The sequence below is a fragment of the Miscanthus floridulus genome, chromosome 9, assembly GCF_019320115.1.
Source record: "Miscanthus floridulus cultivar M001 chromosome 9, ASM1932011v1, whole genome shotgun sequence".
NCBI classification, from domain to species: Eukaryota; Viridiplantae; Streptophyta; class Magnoliopsida; order Poales; family Poaceae; genus Miscanthus; species Miscanthus floridulus.
The window spans coordinates 88,526,951-88,547,327 of record NC_089588.1 but is presented as its reverse complement, the minus strand read 5'-3'; the positions used below and the strand labels follow the sequence as shown (position 1 = coordinate 88,547,327).

At 43.7% G+C, this 20,377-nt stretch overlaps 1 protein-coding gene across 1 annotated transcript; it reads right to left on the bottom strand.

Moving 5' to 3' along the window:
- Nucleotides 1-4,927: 4,927 nt before the first annotated feature.
- On the bottom strand, nucleotides 4,928-14,143 carry LOC136482342 (coniferyl alcohol acyltransferase-like). The gene is made up of 2 exons (XM_066479548.1): nucleotides 14,052-14,143; nucleotides 4,928-5,994 (listed from the first exon to the last, which is right to left on the bottom strand). Exons 1-2 carry the CDS (start codon nucleotides 14,061-14,063, stop codon nucleotides 5,044-5,046), a joined length of 963 nt encoding a protein of 320 aa, XP_066335645.1. The 5' UTR covers nucleotides 14,064-14,143; the 3' UTR covers nucleotides 4,928-5,043.
- Nucleotides 14,144-20,377: the final 6,234 nt, after the last annotated feature.

Here is a 20,377-nt window from a genome sequence, read left to right as displayed (position 1 = left end):
CTTCAGCGCAAGGGTGGTCGATCCTGCGCATTCCTCCCGAGATGTGCCAGTAAATTTGACCCTGCAATTAACAAGGAGAGAAAGTTTATCAGTAATTAAGGGCGGAACATGTCGGTGTTGTCAGACAGTCCTGAATGTGCAGCTCTGAGAGCCGATATAAAAGGAGATCGACTAAATAGTCGATTCTAGCATATTCATAAGAATAAATCGGTTAAAGCTCATGGATTTGTGTAAGAAGAATCGGTCATCGTTCAGGATGGATATCATTCTTTAAACAAATATTGGTCAATGGCAATAAGATATTAAAAATAATTAGTTCACGCTAAGCCAATGACTGTAAGTAACCGAACCCCTTCTTATGAAAGAAACAGTTCATCATCATTCAACATTTTAATAGAGATAAATCTAATGAACATGTTAGATCTCATCTATCGCTATGACCAGTGGAGCATGAGGTAGAATCATACAGGCCATAGAAACAACAATAAACTCGACGACCCTAACTTATTACTAATATCAGTGGGGAATGAGGCAGAATCATGGAGGCCATAATACAATAATAAGATCATGGGGCTAATATATCTTTCAACCTATCCCTACTTCAACAATCTCATGATGCAAACTGTTCGTGAAAGCGCTCGATATCGACTAAAACAGCTGATTCAGGCATAGCGCACAGTTAAGGTCATGTCCTCTCAAGAACAGATCTACCAAATAACGATCCCCACTCCACAGTGCTAACAGGGGGGTGTGAGGCAGAATCGCACAGGCCGTGATAACGGTCCATGGAACAGTTTTCGCTAGCTAATAGATCTACTCAAGATCAAACATACCTTAATCGCATGCTATGCATGATCAAGATTGATATAAAACAGCCAATAAAACATAACTCATCGTTTAAAGTACATATTAGATCAGTTTGGATTAACAAACGATGGGTTAAAAAAGATATAAGGCCGATCTAGATTAATCACAATCGAGCAAAGTGATATTGCTGTAATTAAATAAATAAAGGAAGCAATTAGCAATATCGGTAACTTAATGAATCTATCCGAAGGAGCGCCACTCTTAGATAGAGCTTATAACTTGACCTTAATCTAGTTTGAGCAGTGGAGGTTGACCGGATCGATGCAGCCGGACTTGAACTAGACAAGAGTCGATAACTAACTCATACCAGAGTCGCAGTGGAGGTCGACCGGATCGATGCAGCCGTATGAACAGAGGTATAAGCCACGACGGTACTTACAAACAAGCAGTGGAGGTCGACCGGATCAATGCAATCGTTCTTGCTGAAGAACTCATCGAGATCTACTCTACTCCTACTCCTAAGGGGTGGCCGGAGCCAAAAAAAAGTAAATAACTTGTATTGGATTGATTGTGTGTCTTTTACAATAGCCGGGGTTTGATATTTATACCCGGGACCTAAAAATGAATCCTACTCGAGTACGACTCAGTACAATCTTTGGTATGAAGAAAATATTTCTATTTTAAGATAACTTGGACACTAATCTTTCCCCTTTTGTAAGTCTGATATGTATCTTCTCGATGCCAATCATATCTCACCATCGTTATCTGCTGACGTCATTCGGAGAGAACCGATCCCAGTGTCACATTTGACCCGGCAGATATCAATTTCTACTCAATCGACTCCTTGATTGGCACAATCCTGGAAGCCTGCGAGTTCCCGCGCTCTACTCTCAAATTTTGGTGTAAACACCAACAATGTATGCCTTGCCATTCTTCTTCTTCTTGTTAAATTCCTTCTTCTTGCCATCCTTCTTCTTGTATGGCTTCTTCTTCTTCTTCTTCTCATCATCATTTTTATCACTTGAGTCATCTTTCTTGCCCCTGTACTTCTTCTTGTACTTGTCTTTCTTGGGTTTGGGGCATTGATGTGCTAGATGACCAAGTTCTCCATAATTATAGCAATCCATTTTGGAGATAGGCTTCCTTCTATTATTAGTGAAGAATTTCTTCTTCTTGCCATCAAATTTGACACCATTCTTGTTTAGCTTCTTGAGCATCTTGGCAGTTCTTCTCACCATGAGAGCAAGACTTGCATCATCAATCTCATCATCACTTGAGCTATCATGATCAACTATTGCTTTGCCCCTCTTCTCTTGGCTAGCCTTGAATGCCAAATATTTCTTCTTATTAGAAGAAAAGCCATCTTGTAGAGTGATGTGCATGTACATCTCATGTGCATTGATCTTCCCCAATATTTGAGTTGGTGTAGCGGTGGAAAGATCACCTTGATGAAGCACCATCACAATATGCTCATATTTGTCAATAGGGAGAACACTCAAGATCTTTCTCACAACATTGGAGGGTTGCATTTGTGTGAGTCCAAGCCCATTGACTTCCTCTATAAGAACATTCAAGCGTGAATACATCTCATTGGCACTTTCTCTAGGAAGCATCTCAAATGAATTAAGCTTTTTCATCACAAGGTGGTAGCGTTCCTCACGCTCACTCTTGGTTCCCACATGGAGCGCACAAATATCCGATCATAGTGCATGGGCATCTTTGTGGTTTCACACACGGTTAAAAACATCCTTGCAAAGGCCTCTAAAGAGAGTGTGTCTGGCCTTTGCATTCCACTTCTCGTAGTTAACCTCATCGCCTTAAAGGTTGGCGGGATCCTTAGGTTTTGGGAAGCCTTGTGAGGCGGTTCTAAGAACTCCAACATCTAAAGCCTCTAGGTATGCTTCCATGCAAATTTTTCAAAAAGAAAAATCATCTCCCTCAAAGATAGGAGGGTATCCATCCCTGTGGGACATCTTGCTCTAGACGGTTAAGCCTAATTTAGGGAGCACGAGGCTCCAATACCAATTGAAAGGATCAAGATCCCCAAGAGGGGGGTGAATTGGGCTAATTTTAAATTTTTGCAATAATTAAGCCCTACAATTAGCCCATTTCACTCCTTGTCTAGAAAGTGTTTCTATTGTTCTCCCATACAAAAGTTTTGCACCCTAGGTTCCATTCCTACTTAGCATGGCAATTCTAGGAATGTAAAGACATGAAATGAGTTGCTCAAATGTAAATACTCAAAATAAAGAGAGGAAACAGAACACGGCGATGTTTTCCCGAGGTATCGGAGAGTCGCCACTCCCCACTAGTCCTCGTTGGAGCACCCACGCAAGGGTGTAGCTCCCCCTTGATCCACGCAAAGATCAAGTGCTCTCTATGGGCTGATTCTTTGACACTATCACAGTGAATCGCCTACAATCGCTCACAACATGACTTGAGTCATCCACAAGCTCCACGGGATGATCACCAAGCTCCCAATTACCAAGCCATCTAGGTGATGGCGATCACCAAGAGTAACAAGCATAAACTCTCATTTGACCAAGACAAGCCTAACGAGAAAGGTGGATGCACACTTGCTACTCCCTATGTACTAATAAGGTCTTTAATCTTTGATTATCAAATCTCAATCACCCCACTAGGCTCTTACTCTTCCTTGCACTCCAAAGGTGTTTCTCAGCTGAACAAATAGACAAGAGACCTCAAATAGACGAGTGGGATATGTATTTATACCTCCCATTCAAAACATAACAGCTGAGGTTCAACTCAGGAAGTATCGGAATGACCGGACGCTCCGATCAAGGTAACCGAACGCACCGGTCAGTGTAATACGTCAGCGTGTCAGAAAGAGCCATTTGCTCTGATCGGACTCTGGCCTACATCCGGTCAGCACCCACCGAACGCGTCCGGTCATCAAAAACCCTCTCTAGAACCTTACTGTTTGTTGACCGGACGCTGGCACTCAGAGTCCGATCATTTCTTTGTTGAGCATCTGGTCCGTGGTCAACAGCCTGTCCACGCTGCTACATATACGGCTAGCGTCATGTCCGGTGAGCACTAGTGTCCAGCGTCCGGTCGCACTCTGACTGCTGCTGCTGATCAAATGAACTGAACGGACTCTCCAAGCTGCGTCTGGTCACAACCAAACCAGTGTCTGGTCAGTTATTTGACTCTCCATTTACTTTCAATTCGAAATTCTTTGTGAATGAAGTTGATTTTTATCGATCTTAGGGCTATTCCTGTGCTACATAGTGCTAAATTTGACAAGTGTCCACCATACCTAATCTATTAGACTCACCTAGGTTAAGCTACTAGTCCATACCTCCCTTAATAGTACGGCCAAAGGGAAAACAAAGTCATAAACTACTCTAAGTGTCTCTCCAACACTAAACGACACTTAGAACTATTCCGTCCTTAACCTTGTCGTCTATCATTTGAAAACCGAAACGATTTCCATCGATAGGGGCATGACAACCATGGTTGTCCAATCAATTTCCATTATCATGACATAACTCAAATTGCCTCTGCAAAATACACGTTAGTCATAGTAATCTCGTGTCGTCATTAATCACCAAAACCCAACTGAGGGCCTAGATGCTTTTCACATTTTTATGCTTTGCAGGGAGGAAAGGACCCCAAACATGTGGCGGGCAGAATATGAGCCACAATGCCATATCACGGACTTAGCTGACTCTCTGGGGTGGGTCATCACGATCACACTCAAAATATTATATTTTAGATGTGATAAAACACATGTGTAAATTATAATTGTTATGGTGTTTTTTTAGCGGACGATTTCTCTCATGATAGGTACGCGATAGGAAGCAGGAACACCCCATTTAGGGCTCGTTGGATGCATATGTATTCATTTTAATCTATATGTGTTGTGTTGGAGTGAAATGGAATAGAATTTAACTTCATTTCATTCCAATCTACTTCAACATATGTGGATTGAGATCAATACATACGCATCCAACAAAGCCTTATTAATTACACTTTACCCCTGAAGTTCCACACGTACGTATACATACACCCCACACAGGATTGCGTACGTGTTACACGGCACACACGTACACAGTACACAGTACACATGGATGGAACCCAACAACGTAAACCACGAACCAGACACGTACACACATGACACATGACACATGCACGGACGACGATATCACGATGGCGCCATCACGTTCCAGCAGCTAGCATGCATCCCAGCCGCCCAGGCGCGCTCTTAATTATTCAATCCGCCCAGTCGAACAGGTAGTTAGCCTCCTCCAGCGCTCTGAACACCGTCGGCTCGGCCTCCATCACCTCCACCACCTCTGGCGCCGCGTGCACGTACACCACCCAGTCGCCGTCCCCGCGCGCGCTCGGCATCGGCATCACGTACCCGGCGCCGCCGGGCCAGGGGAAGTGGTACGATGCGAACGCCGGCCGGCCCCACCCGAAGTCCACCTCGCCGACGGGGAGCCGCATCCACGAGGACACCACGCAGGCCATCGCGTCCTCGCCGCCGTGGCCGCGGCCCAGGTACGCCCTCGCCACCGTGGGCTCCGGCCGCTGCGCCTCCACCCAGTTGACGAGCTCGCGGAAGTGCTCGCCGGTCGCGGCCTCCGCCACCCACCGGTGCACGTCGCCCGCTACGTCGGCGAGCGCCATGCCGCGCAGGGCGTCGGTACCTATGACGCCGTAGGGGATGGTCAGCACGTTGCCGAAGTAGGCCTCCATGGCGCCGTCGCGGCGAAGGCGAGTGCGCCCGTCCACCACCACGCCCATGCAGCACGACTGCTGCTGTCGCCGAGAGGCCGCTGCGGCCTTGGCGTAGAGCTGCCACAGGTGCGCCGTGAACGCCTCCAGCTTCGTGCGCCCGGACCCCGCCGAAGCCTGAAGCGCCGCGACGTCGTCGGCGGACACGCAGTAGATGCGGTTGGTGGCGGCTGTGTCTGGCAAGGCCGGCGCGAGGCTCACGGGGACGAAGAGGCGATCCGCGAGGTTGCCGGCGGTGCAGCTGAGCGGTGCTGGTTCACGCGGAGCGAGGAACGAGCGGTGGAAGGACGGGTCCGGAGGCGCTGAGCTGCCGCGGGCGGCTGCGGCCCACGCGACGAGGAACATGTTGAAGGAGTAGGCGTCGCAGACGCGGTGGTCGAAGGTGCACCCGACGACGGTGCCGCCGCACTTGAACCTGGTCACCTGCGCGCAAGTGCATGTACAAGTATAGTGCTGTGCTGTGTAGTTTGCAACAGTTCGTGACAAGTTTATTCAGCTGCATCTTTGTGTTAGGATCGGAAGCTGAATACCGCAACTCTTACTAAATTTTTTTTGATGGTTTTTGCAAAATTAGCTTGCTCGAAACCAAGAAGCCCCCTTTTTTTGTTATAGCAAAGACAACAATCCACCACCAATTGCACACCCATGAGATTGCCTCATACAACATGTCTACAAATAAATTATTAAAATCACTTAGCTTGTATGTGTGCAAATCCTAAACACCAGCAGGATTTGAACCCTAGTAGCCTATTAGCTAGCTAATGGGTGGAAATGTAGAAACCCTTACATGTGCTTCCACGTAAGGTCTTGTTTGAATACACATATATTCACCTTAATCCATGTGTGTTTGGAGTGTTTCGGTGTGAAATTTAAACTAAACTCCACATCAAACCACTCTAACACACAAACAAAGCTCCAAGGTGGCGCCGTGGCGGTGGTTCCCACAAGTTAGTGTAGTTAGTCGGACATAATAATATGTGTGTACCCATGTAAGACCTTATTTGGATGCGTATGTATTCATCTCAATTCACATGTGTTCAAGTGGATTGGAGTGGAATTAAACTAAGTTCCATTCCAATCCACTCCAACACATGTGGATTGAAGTGAATACACATGCATCCAAACAAGGCCTAAATAAGTTTTGTTTGCAAATATTTAAAAGCTGGTAGGATGGTTGATGAAACATGAAAGTGCCCTACGTACCGATGCAAGCTAGAAAATACCGTATTGTCGTAGTCGTAAGGAAAAGAACGTTTCCATGCAAAAGCCGGACGCTTGGTGAGGTGGCGCGGCATGACATACTGCTAAGTTAAAGAATGTGTAGTTGGTGTTAGATTGATCTCTAACGTAACTGGACCCAACGGCCCAGTTGGGCCTTTGATTTGCGCCCTGATCGGGGGCGCCCAGCCCACCATGGCTGGAGGGCCCCTGTCACCCTGCGCTATATAAAGAGGTGGGGGCCGGCGGCTCTAATCACGAGGTTGACCTGAGCCGACCTCACCACCGATAAAACCCTAAACCCGATCTAAGTGAGGGGCGCAGCCAGTGATGGGAAGTTCCTCAACGCTGCACTGCGCCGCCGTCGATCTTCACCGACCGTCGCTGCCCGTGCGCAGACATCATCAACGAACTCGATGGCGTCGGCTGAACCTTCCCCCTCCGCGGTGTCAGGTTCACCACCATCTCCCTACCCTCTCTGTCTCTCGCTAGTTCATTCTATACATGCTTAGGATGTATTGTGTCTCCCTTTTATATCGTATAGAATAAGCTATGGCTAGATCTATGATCCTACGGTTCCAACAATGGTACCAGAGCCAGGTTTAGGAATAGATCTAGCTTATCAAAAAGGAAATCCAGTGTGGATCTAAAAAGAAGAAGGGTGCTTCGGCCAACAAAGGGTTCGGTTGAACCCTAACTTCGATCCTTTCGGATCTGAGAAAAGAAAAGGGTTCGGATGAACCCTAACCCTAACTGGGTTAAAGAAGCAGGGCTCGTTTTCATGTCAAAATCGAACCCTAAAACCCGAAATAAATTCGGGAAAAAGAAAACAGTGAAACCCCATCCCCAAACCCTAACCCTATCCCCAAATCAGATGAAATCTGAGCACAAGAACCAAAGAAACCAAAATGGGAAGAGGGGGAAGGGGGAGGCTTACCTCGCCGCTGTGCCGCGTTGCTGTCACGCCGACGGGAAAAGAAACGGCCGGCCGGCGGCACTGCTCGCCAGGATCCGGCCACAGGGGCGCCGCGGCCAGGTCACTCGATGGCGGCGCGCTCACCCGCTGGGGAGCGCGCACGCCGGCGAGGGGGCCGGCGACGGCGCCAGGGCTCTTTGCTCGCTCTCGCCGTTGTTGCTCGTCGCTCGGTGCTGCTGCACTAAGGAAAGAGAGAGAAGTGTGAGCGGCGAAGAGAGAGAGAGAGAGCAGAGTGGCAAATGAGTTAGGGTTTCGGCTCGGAGGCGCGCGGCGTCGGGTTTTATTCCGAGCGAAACGCGCGTGCGACCGTCCGATGCTGGATGAACGGCCGAGATAGAGCGGGCCAACTTGCGGCCTAGGCGAGAGTGCGCGGGCGCGACTTTGCCGGCCTAGGCCCAGGTTGCACCCTGGGTGCGGCCTGCGCGCGCGCGGAGTGATGGGCCGGGCCGGTTTCACTGGCTGGGTTGAAGAAAAGTACGCATTTTGAGTCATTTTTGTTTTTTCTTTTTCCAGTAAAAGTTTTATTCCTTGGAAAATAGAAAATGGCTTAAAGAAAATAGAAAAGAGGATTTTCCTGTGGGTAAAATTCATCAAATTGAATTATTTTCCGCTGCATATGTAAAGATATTATTTTCATTATTAAATTCGAACCAACCGGAGAATTTAATTTTGAAAAATGGATATATTTTAATTGATTATAATATTGTTATTATTCTGACCAACGTTGATTAATGGCAATATTATGATGTTTTGTCTTGCATCAATTCTATTTTCTGCCCAATGGTGATATAGAATTAATGTAAAGAACAATTGTATATTTTAATTTTGACCAACGTTGAACTAAGGCATGCAATTGTTATTGTTATTATTTATGTTCTCACTATATATATGAATTGTGTTTTCAGGAGGATACAACTTGATGAGTTGTATCAAAGAAATCCCCACTCTAAAAGGTGATAACTACATTGAGTGAAAGAAAAAGATCGACCTGGCTTTCATCTTCGCTGAGGTGGACTGGGTAGTCACCACACCGTGTCCCACAGAGCCTGTGGCACCGGTGCGGGAGACAAACGAGGCTGATGCCGCCTGGGCAACCAGAGAGAGGGATTTTGCATCCCAAAGAATGTCCTATGACCCTGAGCATAGGAAATGGGTCACTGCCAACAAGAAGTGTTTGGCTGTGATAAAGAACATGATTGAGCCTGTAATTGTGGGCTCAATCCCAGAGTATGACACCGTCACTGAGTATCTCAAAAGAATAAAGAGTCAGTTCACTGGCTCTTCAAAGACATATGCTACCCAGCTGATAAAGCAGCTGGTGACAGAGAGATACTCAGGCAATGGTGGCATAAGAGAGCACATACTAAGGATGAGCCATTTGGCATCCAAGCTAAAACCAATGGATCTGGCTCTCAAGGATGAGTTCCTTATCCATCTGGTTTTTGCTTCCTTGCCAAAAGAGTTTGACACTTTTGTTGTCAACTATAACATACAGCCCGAGAAATGGGACATGGAAAGGCTCATGGCCATGTGTGTGCAAGAGGAGGAGAGAATGAAAGCTGCCAATGGTGGCACTATCAATTATCTGAAAGATAATAAGAAAAAGAATAATAATGCTAACTCCTCTTCAAAGTCAAAGGGAAAAGGTTCCATGCTGCATCAGCCTCAGCAAAATAAGTTCACAGTGGATAAAGATCAATGTCTCCACTGCAAGAAGATGGGACATTATAAGAAAGATTGTCCCGATTACCTAAGGATGATTATGGCAAAGAAATGTGAGAACATTATTTCGTTCATAAATGAATCTCTGTATATACAGTATTTGAAATCTACTTGGTGAATTGACTCAGGTGCAACTGTTCATGTTGCTAATTCTTTACAGAGATTCCGTTCGACGAGGACTACGCAAAGAAGCGAAATACATGTTAAAGTCGCAAATGGAGTCCAAGCAGAAGTTGAAGCTGTTGGCGATCTTTCTCTAGAGCTAGCTGATGGTTTCAAACTCATACTTAGAGATGTTCTTTAAGTTCCCTCCCTACAGAGGAATTTGATTAGTGTTTCATGTTTGGACAACGATGGTTATGATTGCCATTTTGGAAATGGCAAATGTAAGATAACATATAATGATGCATGTGTTGGTCATGCTATCTTACAAAATGTGCTTTATTTGTTGTCACTACGTGATGATGTGAATGTTGTATGCGATAATGGGAACGTTGGATGCGACAATGTGAATGTATCCTCATCTGCGGATGTAAACAAAAAACAAAAGAGATCTCACGATGCGTTGTCGAAATTATGGCACTGTCGTTTAGGCCATATTTTGAGGGGGAGAATAGAAAGACTAGTTAAGAATGATATTCTTCCTCCATTAGAGCTCTTAGATTTAGAACAATGCAGAGATTGCATAAAAGGAAAGTATGTAAAGAAAATTAAGAAATATGCCAAACGAAGCACGGGAATTCTATAGATTATTCACACAGACATCTGTGGTCCTTTCCCCGTAAAGAGCGTGGATGGTTATGATTCATTCATAACATTCACAGATGATTACTCCCGTTATGGCTATATTTATCCAATCAAAGAAAGAACAGAAGCATTGGATAAATTTAAGATATTTAAGGCAGAAGTTGAAAACCAACACAATTTAAAGATTAAGATAGTCAGGTCCGACCGTGGAGGGGAGTACTACGGTCGGCATACCCCATATGGCCATGTTCATGGACCTTTTGCAAGGTTTTTATAGGAGAATGGCATAGTTGCCCAGTATTCAACACTGGGCGAACCTCAATAGAATGGAGTAGCTGAAAGACGCAATCGTACCCTGATGGATATGGTGCGCAGTATGACAAGTTACTCCACCTTACCATTGAGCCTATGGATGGAGGCGTTAAAAACCGCCATTCATATTCTCAATAGAGTACCAAGTAAATCGGTGCCCAAAACACCGTATAAGTTGTGGACAGAAAGAGTACCCTCACTAAACCACTTGCGTGTGTGGGGGAGCCCTGCTGAGGCTAAAGTATTTAACCCAAACATTTGGAAGCTAGATCCCAAAACAGTAAGTTGCCATTTCATTGGCTACCCAGATGAGGGGGAGCAACAATAGCCTCAAATAGAAGATGTGCCAAATGGGGAGGCCCCTAGAAGGTCTCAAAGAGTTAGAAAATCAGCTATTCCTACTGATTATGAAGTGTACAACATTGAGGAATTTCAAATGGAGGATGATCCCACCTCATTTGAAGAAGCCATGAGAAGTGATCATTCATCAAAGTGGCTTGAGGCCATGGAAGATGAAATGAAATCAATGAATGCCAATAAAGTTTGGGATTTAGAGATAATTCCTAAAGAAGCCAAAATAGTAGGCTGTAAATGGGTCTACAAGACAAAGCTTGACTCTCAAGGGAATATAGAGAGATATAAAGCCCGACTTATGGCAAAAGGCTTTACGCAAAGAGAAGGGATTGATTACAATGAGACCTATTCTCCAGTCTCATGTAAGGATTCCTTCAGAATCATAATGGCATTAGTGGCACATTACGATCTAAAATTACATCAGATGGATGTAAAGACGATATTTCTCAACGGAGACTTGGAGGAAAATGTTTACATGGCACAACCGAAAGGTTTTATCATGGAAGGAAAAGAACGAATGAGATGCCGCCTAAAGAAATCCATTTATGGATTGAAACAAGCTTCAAGACAGTGGTACTTGAAGTTTGATCAGACAATAAAGAATTTTGGGTTTAAAGAGAATATAGAGGACAATTGTGTCTATACAAAGTTTAAAAATGGGAAGTTCATCTTGCTTGTCCTGTATGTGGATGATATCTTACTTGCTAGTAGTGATGTCAGTCTACTACTGGAGAAAAAAAAGTTTTTGTCCTCAAAGTTTGATATGAAAGATCTTGGTGAATCTTCGTTCGTTCTAGGGATCGAGATTCACCGAGATAGAAATAAAGGGGTATTAGGACTGTCACAAAAGGCATACATAGAAAAGATCTTAAAGAAATTCAGTATGCATAAATATAGTCCCTCACCTGCTCCTATAGTCAAGGGCGACAGATATGGGGATTTTCAATGCCCAGGAACCAATATGAGATCGATCAAATGAAAGTGGTTCCATATGCTTCAGCTGTCGGAAGCTTGCAATATGCTCAAGTATGCACGTGCCCTAACTTGACATTTGTTACCGGGTTACTTGGCAGATTCCAGAGCAATCCTAGAATAGAACACTGGAAATTAGTAAAGAAAGTCTTGCGTTATTTGCAAGGAACGAAAGGCCTCATGATGACGTATAGAAGATCTGATTCACTCCATATAGTAGGATATTCAGATTCTGATTATGCGGGAGATGATAGAAAATCCACGTCTAGATATGTATTCACTCTCGCAGGGGGAGCTATTTCATGGAAAAGCTCAAAACAAACCGTCACTACATCGTCCACAATGTATGCCGAGTTTGTAGCGTGTTATGAGGCAACGGGGCAGGTGAACTGATTAAAGAAGTTCATACCCGGTTTGAAGGTAGTTGACGACATCTATAGACCACTAAAGTTATACTGCGATAATAATCCGACAGTACAGTATGCTCACAACAATAAGTCAAGTGGTGCTGCCCAACACATTGACATAAACTATTATGTTGTGAAAGATAAAGTCCGGGATCAAGTCATAAGTCTTGAGCATATAAGTACAGTAAAGATGCTCGCGGATCCGCTTATAAAAGGCTTACCACCCAACGTGATCAGAGAATAAGTAGCCGGCATGGGTTTAAGGGAAAGCCTATAATTCCTGGATAAAAGAAGGCCCAAAGATAAGTATCTATTTCAGAACAGAGTAGTGTGTTGTAGCTGTTAAATCTATCGGTAATGGACCGTGACGATGAAACATGCTCTATGCGCTAATCTGTAATGGAATGAACAAAAGTAAAGAATATGAAAGTGAAAGATGGAAAGAGATCAAGGGGGAGATTGTTAGATTGATCTCTAACCTAACTGGACCCAACGGCCTAGTTAGGCCTTTGATTTGCGTCCTGATCGGGGGCGCCCAGCCCACCATGGCTCGAGGGCCCCTATCACCCTGCGCTATATAAAGAGGTGGGGGCCGGCGGCTCTAATCACGAGGTTGACCTGAGCCGAACTCCCCACCGACAAAACCCTAAACCCGATCTAAGTGAGGGGCGCAGCCAGTTACGGGAAGTTCCTCCACCGCTGCACTGCGCCGCCGTCGATCTTCACCGACCGTCGCTACCCATACGCAGACATCATCAACGAACCCGATGGCGTCCGCTGAACCTTCCCCCTCCGCGGTGTCAGGTTCACCACCATCTCTCTACCCTCTCTGTCTCTCGCTAGTTCGTTCTATACATGCTTAGGATGTACTGTGTCTCCCTTTTATATCGTATAGAATAAGCTATGGCTAGATCTATAATCCTACGGTTCCAACAGTTGGAGCCCTGGATACACGATTAAAGTGGTTGACTGCCACATGGAATCTCCCTAAAATCTGTAAACGGAGATCACCTTTTTTTTCTTTTCTTCTTAGGTGAACTTTGGGTGGATCGAAATGAATCTTCGTGAGTTGGTGAACCATAAAATTCTGTAACCGTACACGTAGGTAACCACGCGCATGGCTCACGTACATGGTGCACGTCCGTTTCTCGTAAATGGAGTTGTTTGAAACACACGTTTTTGTCCCCGGCCTCGGAAAGCCACGCCACAGTTGAGACGCGCCACCAAAATTTATGCAGATATTTGGTTCATGATTAGACGTAGACGGCCATAGAAATCTGCAGTTCAAACGGGTCCAATAATTCTCACCACAAATTGTAACGTGCATTTTGGGCGCCACAACAGCGACGCCGCCTAGCCAGCTATGGCCCGTAACCAAGCGGCCACTCAATCCTGGTGCACGGTCAACATGGGAGACACCCGTAGCGTTTCACCATGATTACACGGTTAAACGGTTTACTGACGATCGAATATTCGGATCTATTAGCAATCTTTTGTTCTAAATTCTAACTATTCTTATATATACACACACGATACACGTACATGTACGTGTAACTGGAGTATTTATATTGCCACATGATGCCATGTTACGTACCAGCCAGTCCAGTCGTCGCAGTCGAACTGTATTTTTTTTCCAAAGTAAATTTGTACTACTGTGTTTTTTCCAATTTCCAAAGTAAATTTGTACTGCTAGTTCCGTGCATGTAACTGTAGATTTTATTTTATTTTTGTAGCGATGAAAGTTTTATTTTATTTTTGTAAATGGATCGAACCTGCACGGACATGACGCCGGCCTTCTTCTTGGGCACGAGCGGCTCGACGCTCTCGTCGGGCAGGCCCAGGCGCAGGTCCCGCAGCAGGGTGCCGTCGGCGGCAAGGTTATCATTTTCGGAAATTAAAATTTATCGGGGTCACAAATAAAGAGGATAAACATGATGTATCAGAAATATCGGACCAAATTCAAATAAAATATAATTTGAATTTAAGTAAATTTAAATAAAATTTGTACGAAACAGATAGATATTTTCTTATCGGCACCCACGGATAAAAAAGATATATCGGAAATATCACAAGATTTCGGCCGAAAAAGAAAACCATGACTCGGCGGTTGCCTCCGCGACGTCCACCCCGCGGCCGCTGCACAGCAGCTCCGGCTCGCCCGCCGCGTTGGCCACCACCTCCCCGCCCAGCGGGTAGTACGCCGCCAGCGTCTTGGCCAGCGCCGCTTTGAGGACCGCGGCCGGGTGGTGGCTGCGGCCGCCGGCGGGGTCCGCGTAGCAGAAGAAGACGCTGACGTCGATGGGCAGGAGGATGAGGTCCAGGTTCGACAGCGGCAGTCGGTGCTCCTGCACCGGCAGCGCCGGCGCCACCGTCGAGACGGCGTGATGGTCACCTCATCACGGCCGTGCCCATGCCTGGCGCCATCGGTGCTGCCTTCGTTGACCATGTTGCGAGCGACGAGTGCGTGCGCGTGAGTGAGGGCGTAGAGTAGAGAGAAGGAAGCACTTGATTTGGTTCGAACTTCGAACTGCAGATGGCACACGGAGTGGATTTATATAGGAGAGGTACTGCTAGCCCGGGACTTGTCTTACCCGAGTATTGCTAATACAGTACTACTCCCTCCGTTCAAAAAAACACAATTCAATCCAGATTCAAAGCTAGAATTGCGTTTTTTTAGACGGAGAGAGTATATTGCATACTTTATCCTTATTAGCACCTTCACATAACTTAGTTAGACCGATAAATCTTAAGGTTGATGAAGCTATCACAGACGTCTCGTTGTTTATGCGTACGTCCCCTACCGCCGAAAGAACAAAGCTATTAAATACTGAAATAAAATTTAGAAAAATATGAGCATCCGTATTAAATCAATGACTTAAATCCAGAATTCCGCATAGACAGGTTCCACCATGACAACCCAACCAGTATGCTTAGTTCGTTAATTACAATAGACTTTGAATTTGAATAAATTATCCCCTTTTATCATATTTAAAATAAAATAATATAATATCTTAATCTAATCTAAATTACCAAAAATCTAATGACCATATATGTTTCTAAAAAGGCCTTCCTGTAGCACTATTATATATAAAAATTAGCTCAATGTAATTGTACATACTTGCCCACCATGTAGACCAATATATTTATACATGGATGCATAAACAATAAATACATTTTCTATAATTTATTAATCATGAAAATGTTATCTTAACGAATCACATATAAATTACAGTGACAATTCATTTAAAATTATACCAATACTTCACGACGGTAAATTATGTAAGCTGTTACTTTACATAAATCTATATATTTCTATTAAAAATGATATAGCATATATACATTAATAGTTAACTATAAGTGATATATAATTATAAAAAATACTAGTAGTCAAATATTTTTCTGGTAGACGAATTAAACATCTAGAGCGTAGAAACAACTTTTATGCCATTGTAATAATTTAGAATGTAGCCTGTGATTTAGAGTCTACTTTCTAATAAACTAAAAAAGAAGATTTTGAATGAATTAAAGAAGCACTAGTGCTTCAACTAAAAATTCATTTTAAGCTTTTAGATTTAAAATTTTTAATTTTTTAAACAACCTTAAATATTGATCTACATGATCTACAGCTTTGTTGTTAACAAGTTTCTGATTTGAAGAAATTTAAATTCTTAAATATTCATTGCATGTTCTAAGATTTCTAAATTTAAAATTTAGAAATTTCAAACGACATTTGACGTTGACATGATCTATAACAAAGTTATAGTTGTCAACACAATCTACAACTTCGTAGTTGACAAGTTTTTTATTTGATAACATTTAGAGTACCAATTATTTGTTTTAAAATTCTCATATTTTGATATTCAATTTATTTAAAGTTTTAAAATCTCTCGAATGGAGACACACCCTTTATGAAAATTATAGAGCTCTACAAGATCTAAAACTTTGTAACTGAAACTTTTTTATTAAAAATCATTTAGTATGGTCACCACTTAGTTAATGTGGCTAATAAGTCATTACTGCCATTGCGAGTAGTACATACCAACATAGTTCCTATGCATGGTTTAGAAACAAAAACGTATCATGGTCACTCGGACACCCAAGTTATTAGAGGCATGTCGTGGGACTCCTTGGTTTCAACGAGTACATCGATCAGTATCGGTATATGTAATCTCAAATTTGTGCGGGAGCAAGTGTAAATTTTTTTTTGCTCTATGTAGCTTTGTAGAAATGTTGCGACCTTTGATAAAAAAAAATAAGGTTATACTCGTGGCCCTGTTCAGCTGGCTGAAAAAACGGCTGGTACTGATGCTGATGCTGATTTATTGTGAGAGAAAAACATTGTTTTTCATTAAAGCGGTACGGCTGATAAGTTCAAGCGAACATGGCCATATTGGTAGGTTATTTTATTTCAGGGCAACATATTGGATATGCTTCTGAAAATATGATGCAGAAATAGAGCAACATGTCTCTTCTAAAGTGGGCTTGTCACAAACTATAGTATGTCCATAACCATGGACAGCGGCGGATCTAGGAAAAATTTTAGGAGGGCTGAACAACACATACCTCCGACTGCTGCTCGATTTTAAGTCTCAGCCCCACCTACGCTATAGAACTTTGCCTAAAAATTCATGGAGGCTCCAGAGGGATTTCACTGCTCCGATATGGGGATCCGCCCCTGACCATGGAGATCTTCGTCCAGTACCGATGTGCTCATCTTTTAAGAGACTTAGTGTTTTTTATAATTATACAGTACAACGTAGACGCCCATAACATGCACGTACACTTACCCCTATGAAAACACATACGTAAACCCTATCCATCTTTAAGAGACTTAGTGCTTTTTTTTAAGAATTACACAATACAACATAGACGCCCACAACACGTACGCATACTTACCCCTATAAACACACGTACGCAAACCATACCCCTATGAACACCTTCAAAGAACTGAGCTGGTAGATCTCGAGATTCACGAATTCACCATGGGCGCCTCGCTATCGAGGGGGACGTCGCCTACCACTGAAAGCATAACGCCGTTAAATCCTGAAATAAATCCAGAAAAATGTGAGTACCCGTACCAAGTCGAGGAGTTGAACCTGGGTGGGTAGGTTCCACCACAAGGAACCCAACCAACTGATCTACGGTCAGTTCGCTAAGAGACTTAGTGCTTAAGTTGCATCTTGGCTTGGTTTTGTTCTTTAAGAGTTCTTAGAAATAGACGAAGTTTAGAACTATAGTAATATTTTGGTTGTGCAAAACTCTTATAGGAGAACAAATAAAATTTCTTTTCTAAAATTAGAAGAGACAAATTGGTGGTTACCTACTACACAAAGTGAAGCTTGAAGCTACCACTAGTAGAGAAACGACATTTGATCCAGCTCAAAATTTGGCTTTAGTCCCGGTATTTTTCACGTCCGGGACTAGAGAGGCCTTTAGTCCCGGTTTGTAGATCCAACCGGGACTAAAGGTCCCTGCCCAACGGCTACTACGCCAAGCTTTTGCTGGAGGGGACCTTTAGTCCCGGTTGGAGCTACCAACCGGGACTAAAGGTTAACTTTTACTCCCGGTTGGTGCCTCCAACCGGGAGTAAAAGTCTACTCCCGGCTGGAGGCTCCGTCCGGGACTATAAATGGACCTTTAGTCCCGGTTTCTGTCTCCAACCGGTACTAAAGGTACCCTCCTATATAGCCCTTGTTCCTTCCTGAGCCCGAGCCACTTCGAGCTCAGTGTTCTCTTGCTATCGCTGGCCTCTCTTCTTCCTCATCACCGGTCACAAGATTTCTTCCATTCCTCCATCGGTTCTAAAGGTTACCAACTTTATACTCTCATGTTTCATCTGTAGCTTATTTCATTTTATGGACTAGATATATGTGGTTTTTTATGGTAGATTTTTTTTATTTGTAAGCCATTTAAGCTCAAAATCACTTTAAAGTTTGCGAATTTGGATGAAGGAAGGTTAAAGTAGTTATTCAAAACTAGTATTGAGCTTTCATTTCTAGCATGCATAGCACACTTCATGCTTTAGAGATATAGAGAATTTTAGAGTTTTTTTAATTTTATTTGTTTATAAAATGAGAAATTTATATTATATTAAAAATGAGTATAGAGAGTAGATGGCAACTGCTTCCGGGTCCTCGGCCTCTCATCGGGTTACAAAGCGACTGAGGCCGGACCTTCCTCTCATTGCATGCGGCAAGTGTGAGGAGAAGATTGTGATGGAGTACCGGGTGAGGAAGGAGTGTCCCAACAAGGGCCGTATCTTCTACAAGTGTCCGGATCGCAATGTGAGTTATTTTGTCGCATTTGATGATTATGGTTAATTTATACTTATTTTTATGATGATTGTAATTAAAGTTCTAATTTTTTATTTTAATTTCAATGGGATGGCACTGGATGTTCAGGCTGGTACTGGGAGGAAGAGTATGTTGAACATGTGCAAAACTCTCTTGCACAGGCGGCTACGGCGGCTGATGAGGCAGTGATCCTACGGAAGAAGCCCATAGATGTTGAACAAACACATGATCTGTCTGTTTTAGTTGGGATTGGTCGCGAAATCCTTATGCTATTGAAGTGCATTTTAGCTTTAGTTTTTTTAGTGGTAGTTGGGATTGTCTACATTGTAGCGAGACTTTCATAAATTAATACCTTGTGTGGTGGCATGCATGTCGTATAATTAACTAATTATGTTCTAGGTTTTAATATGGTATGTATGTCATGTAATGCAGATGAGCCGGCATTGGATGTACAATGCTGATCGCCGCTCCCAAGAGTTCATTGAGGGCGTGCATTCTTTCTTACGTGTGGCCGAGGCAAACAAACGCGATGGTTTCATGTGCTGCCCATGTGTCATATGTAAGAATTTGAAGGAATATGCTAGCTCAAGGAGTCTTCATTCACACTTGTTGAAGTTGGGTTTTATGCCAAACTATATTTGTTGGACGAAGCATAGAGAAACCGGGGTTGTAATGGAAGAAGGTGAAGAAGAACAATGGGACGATGATGACATTATTGCTGAATATGGTGCCTTCAATGATACTACAATGGGGGAAGCTGAAGAAGAGGTGGTGGCAGAAGATGAGCCCGCTGATGATCTTGGTCAGGCTATTCATGACGCACAAAGAGAATGCGAAAGTGAAAAGAAGATCAAGTTCGAGTGCATGCTAGAGGATCACAAGAAATTGCTATACCCAACTTGTGATGCGGGATAGAAAAAGTTGGGTACCACACTGGAATTGCTGCAATGGAAGGCAAAGAATGGTGTATCTGACAAGGGATTTGGAGAGTTACTGAAAATCCAAAAGAAGATGCTTCTAAAGGATAATGAATTGCCCGTCACTACGTACGAAGCAAAACAAGTAGTCTGCCCTTTGGGATTAGAAATCCAGAAGATATATGCATGTCCTAATGACTACATCCTCTACCATGGCGAGGAGTACGAGAAGTTAGATGCATGCCTGTTATGTCATGCATCGCGGTATAAGATCAGGCGAGATGACCCTGGTGATGTTGAGGGCGAACGTCCCACGAAGAAAATCCCTACCAAGATTATGTGGTATGCTCCTATAATATCACGCTTGAAACGTCTGTTCAGAAATAAAGACCATGCAAAGTTATTGCGCTGGTACAAAGAAGACCATAAGGTAGACAATATGTTGAGACACCCTGCTGATGGGTCCCAGTGGAGAGCAATCGATAGAGAATTCCCGGAGTTTGCAAATGACGCAAGAAACTTAAGGTTTGCTTTAAGTACGGATGGTATGAATCCTTTCGGGGAGTAGAGCAGTAGTCATAGCACTTGGCCTGTTACTCTATGTATCTACAACCTACCTCCCTGATTATGCATGAAGCGTAAGTTTATTATGACGTCAGTGCTCATCCAAGGTCCAAGGCAACCTGGCAACGACATCGATGTGTACCTGAGGCCACTAGTTGAAGAACTTCTACTTTTGTGGAACAGACCAGGTATACATGTGTGGGATGAGCACAAACAGGAGCACTTTGACCTACGAGCATTGTTGATCGTAACAATCAATGATTGGCCTTCTCTAAGTAATCTTTTAGGACAATCAAACAAGTGATATAATGCATGCACACACTA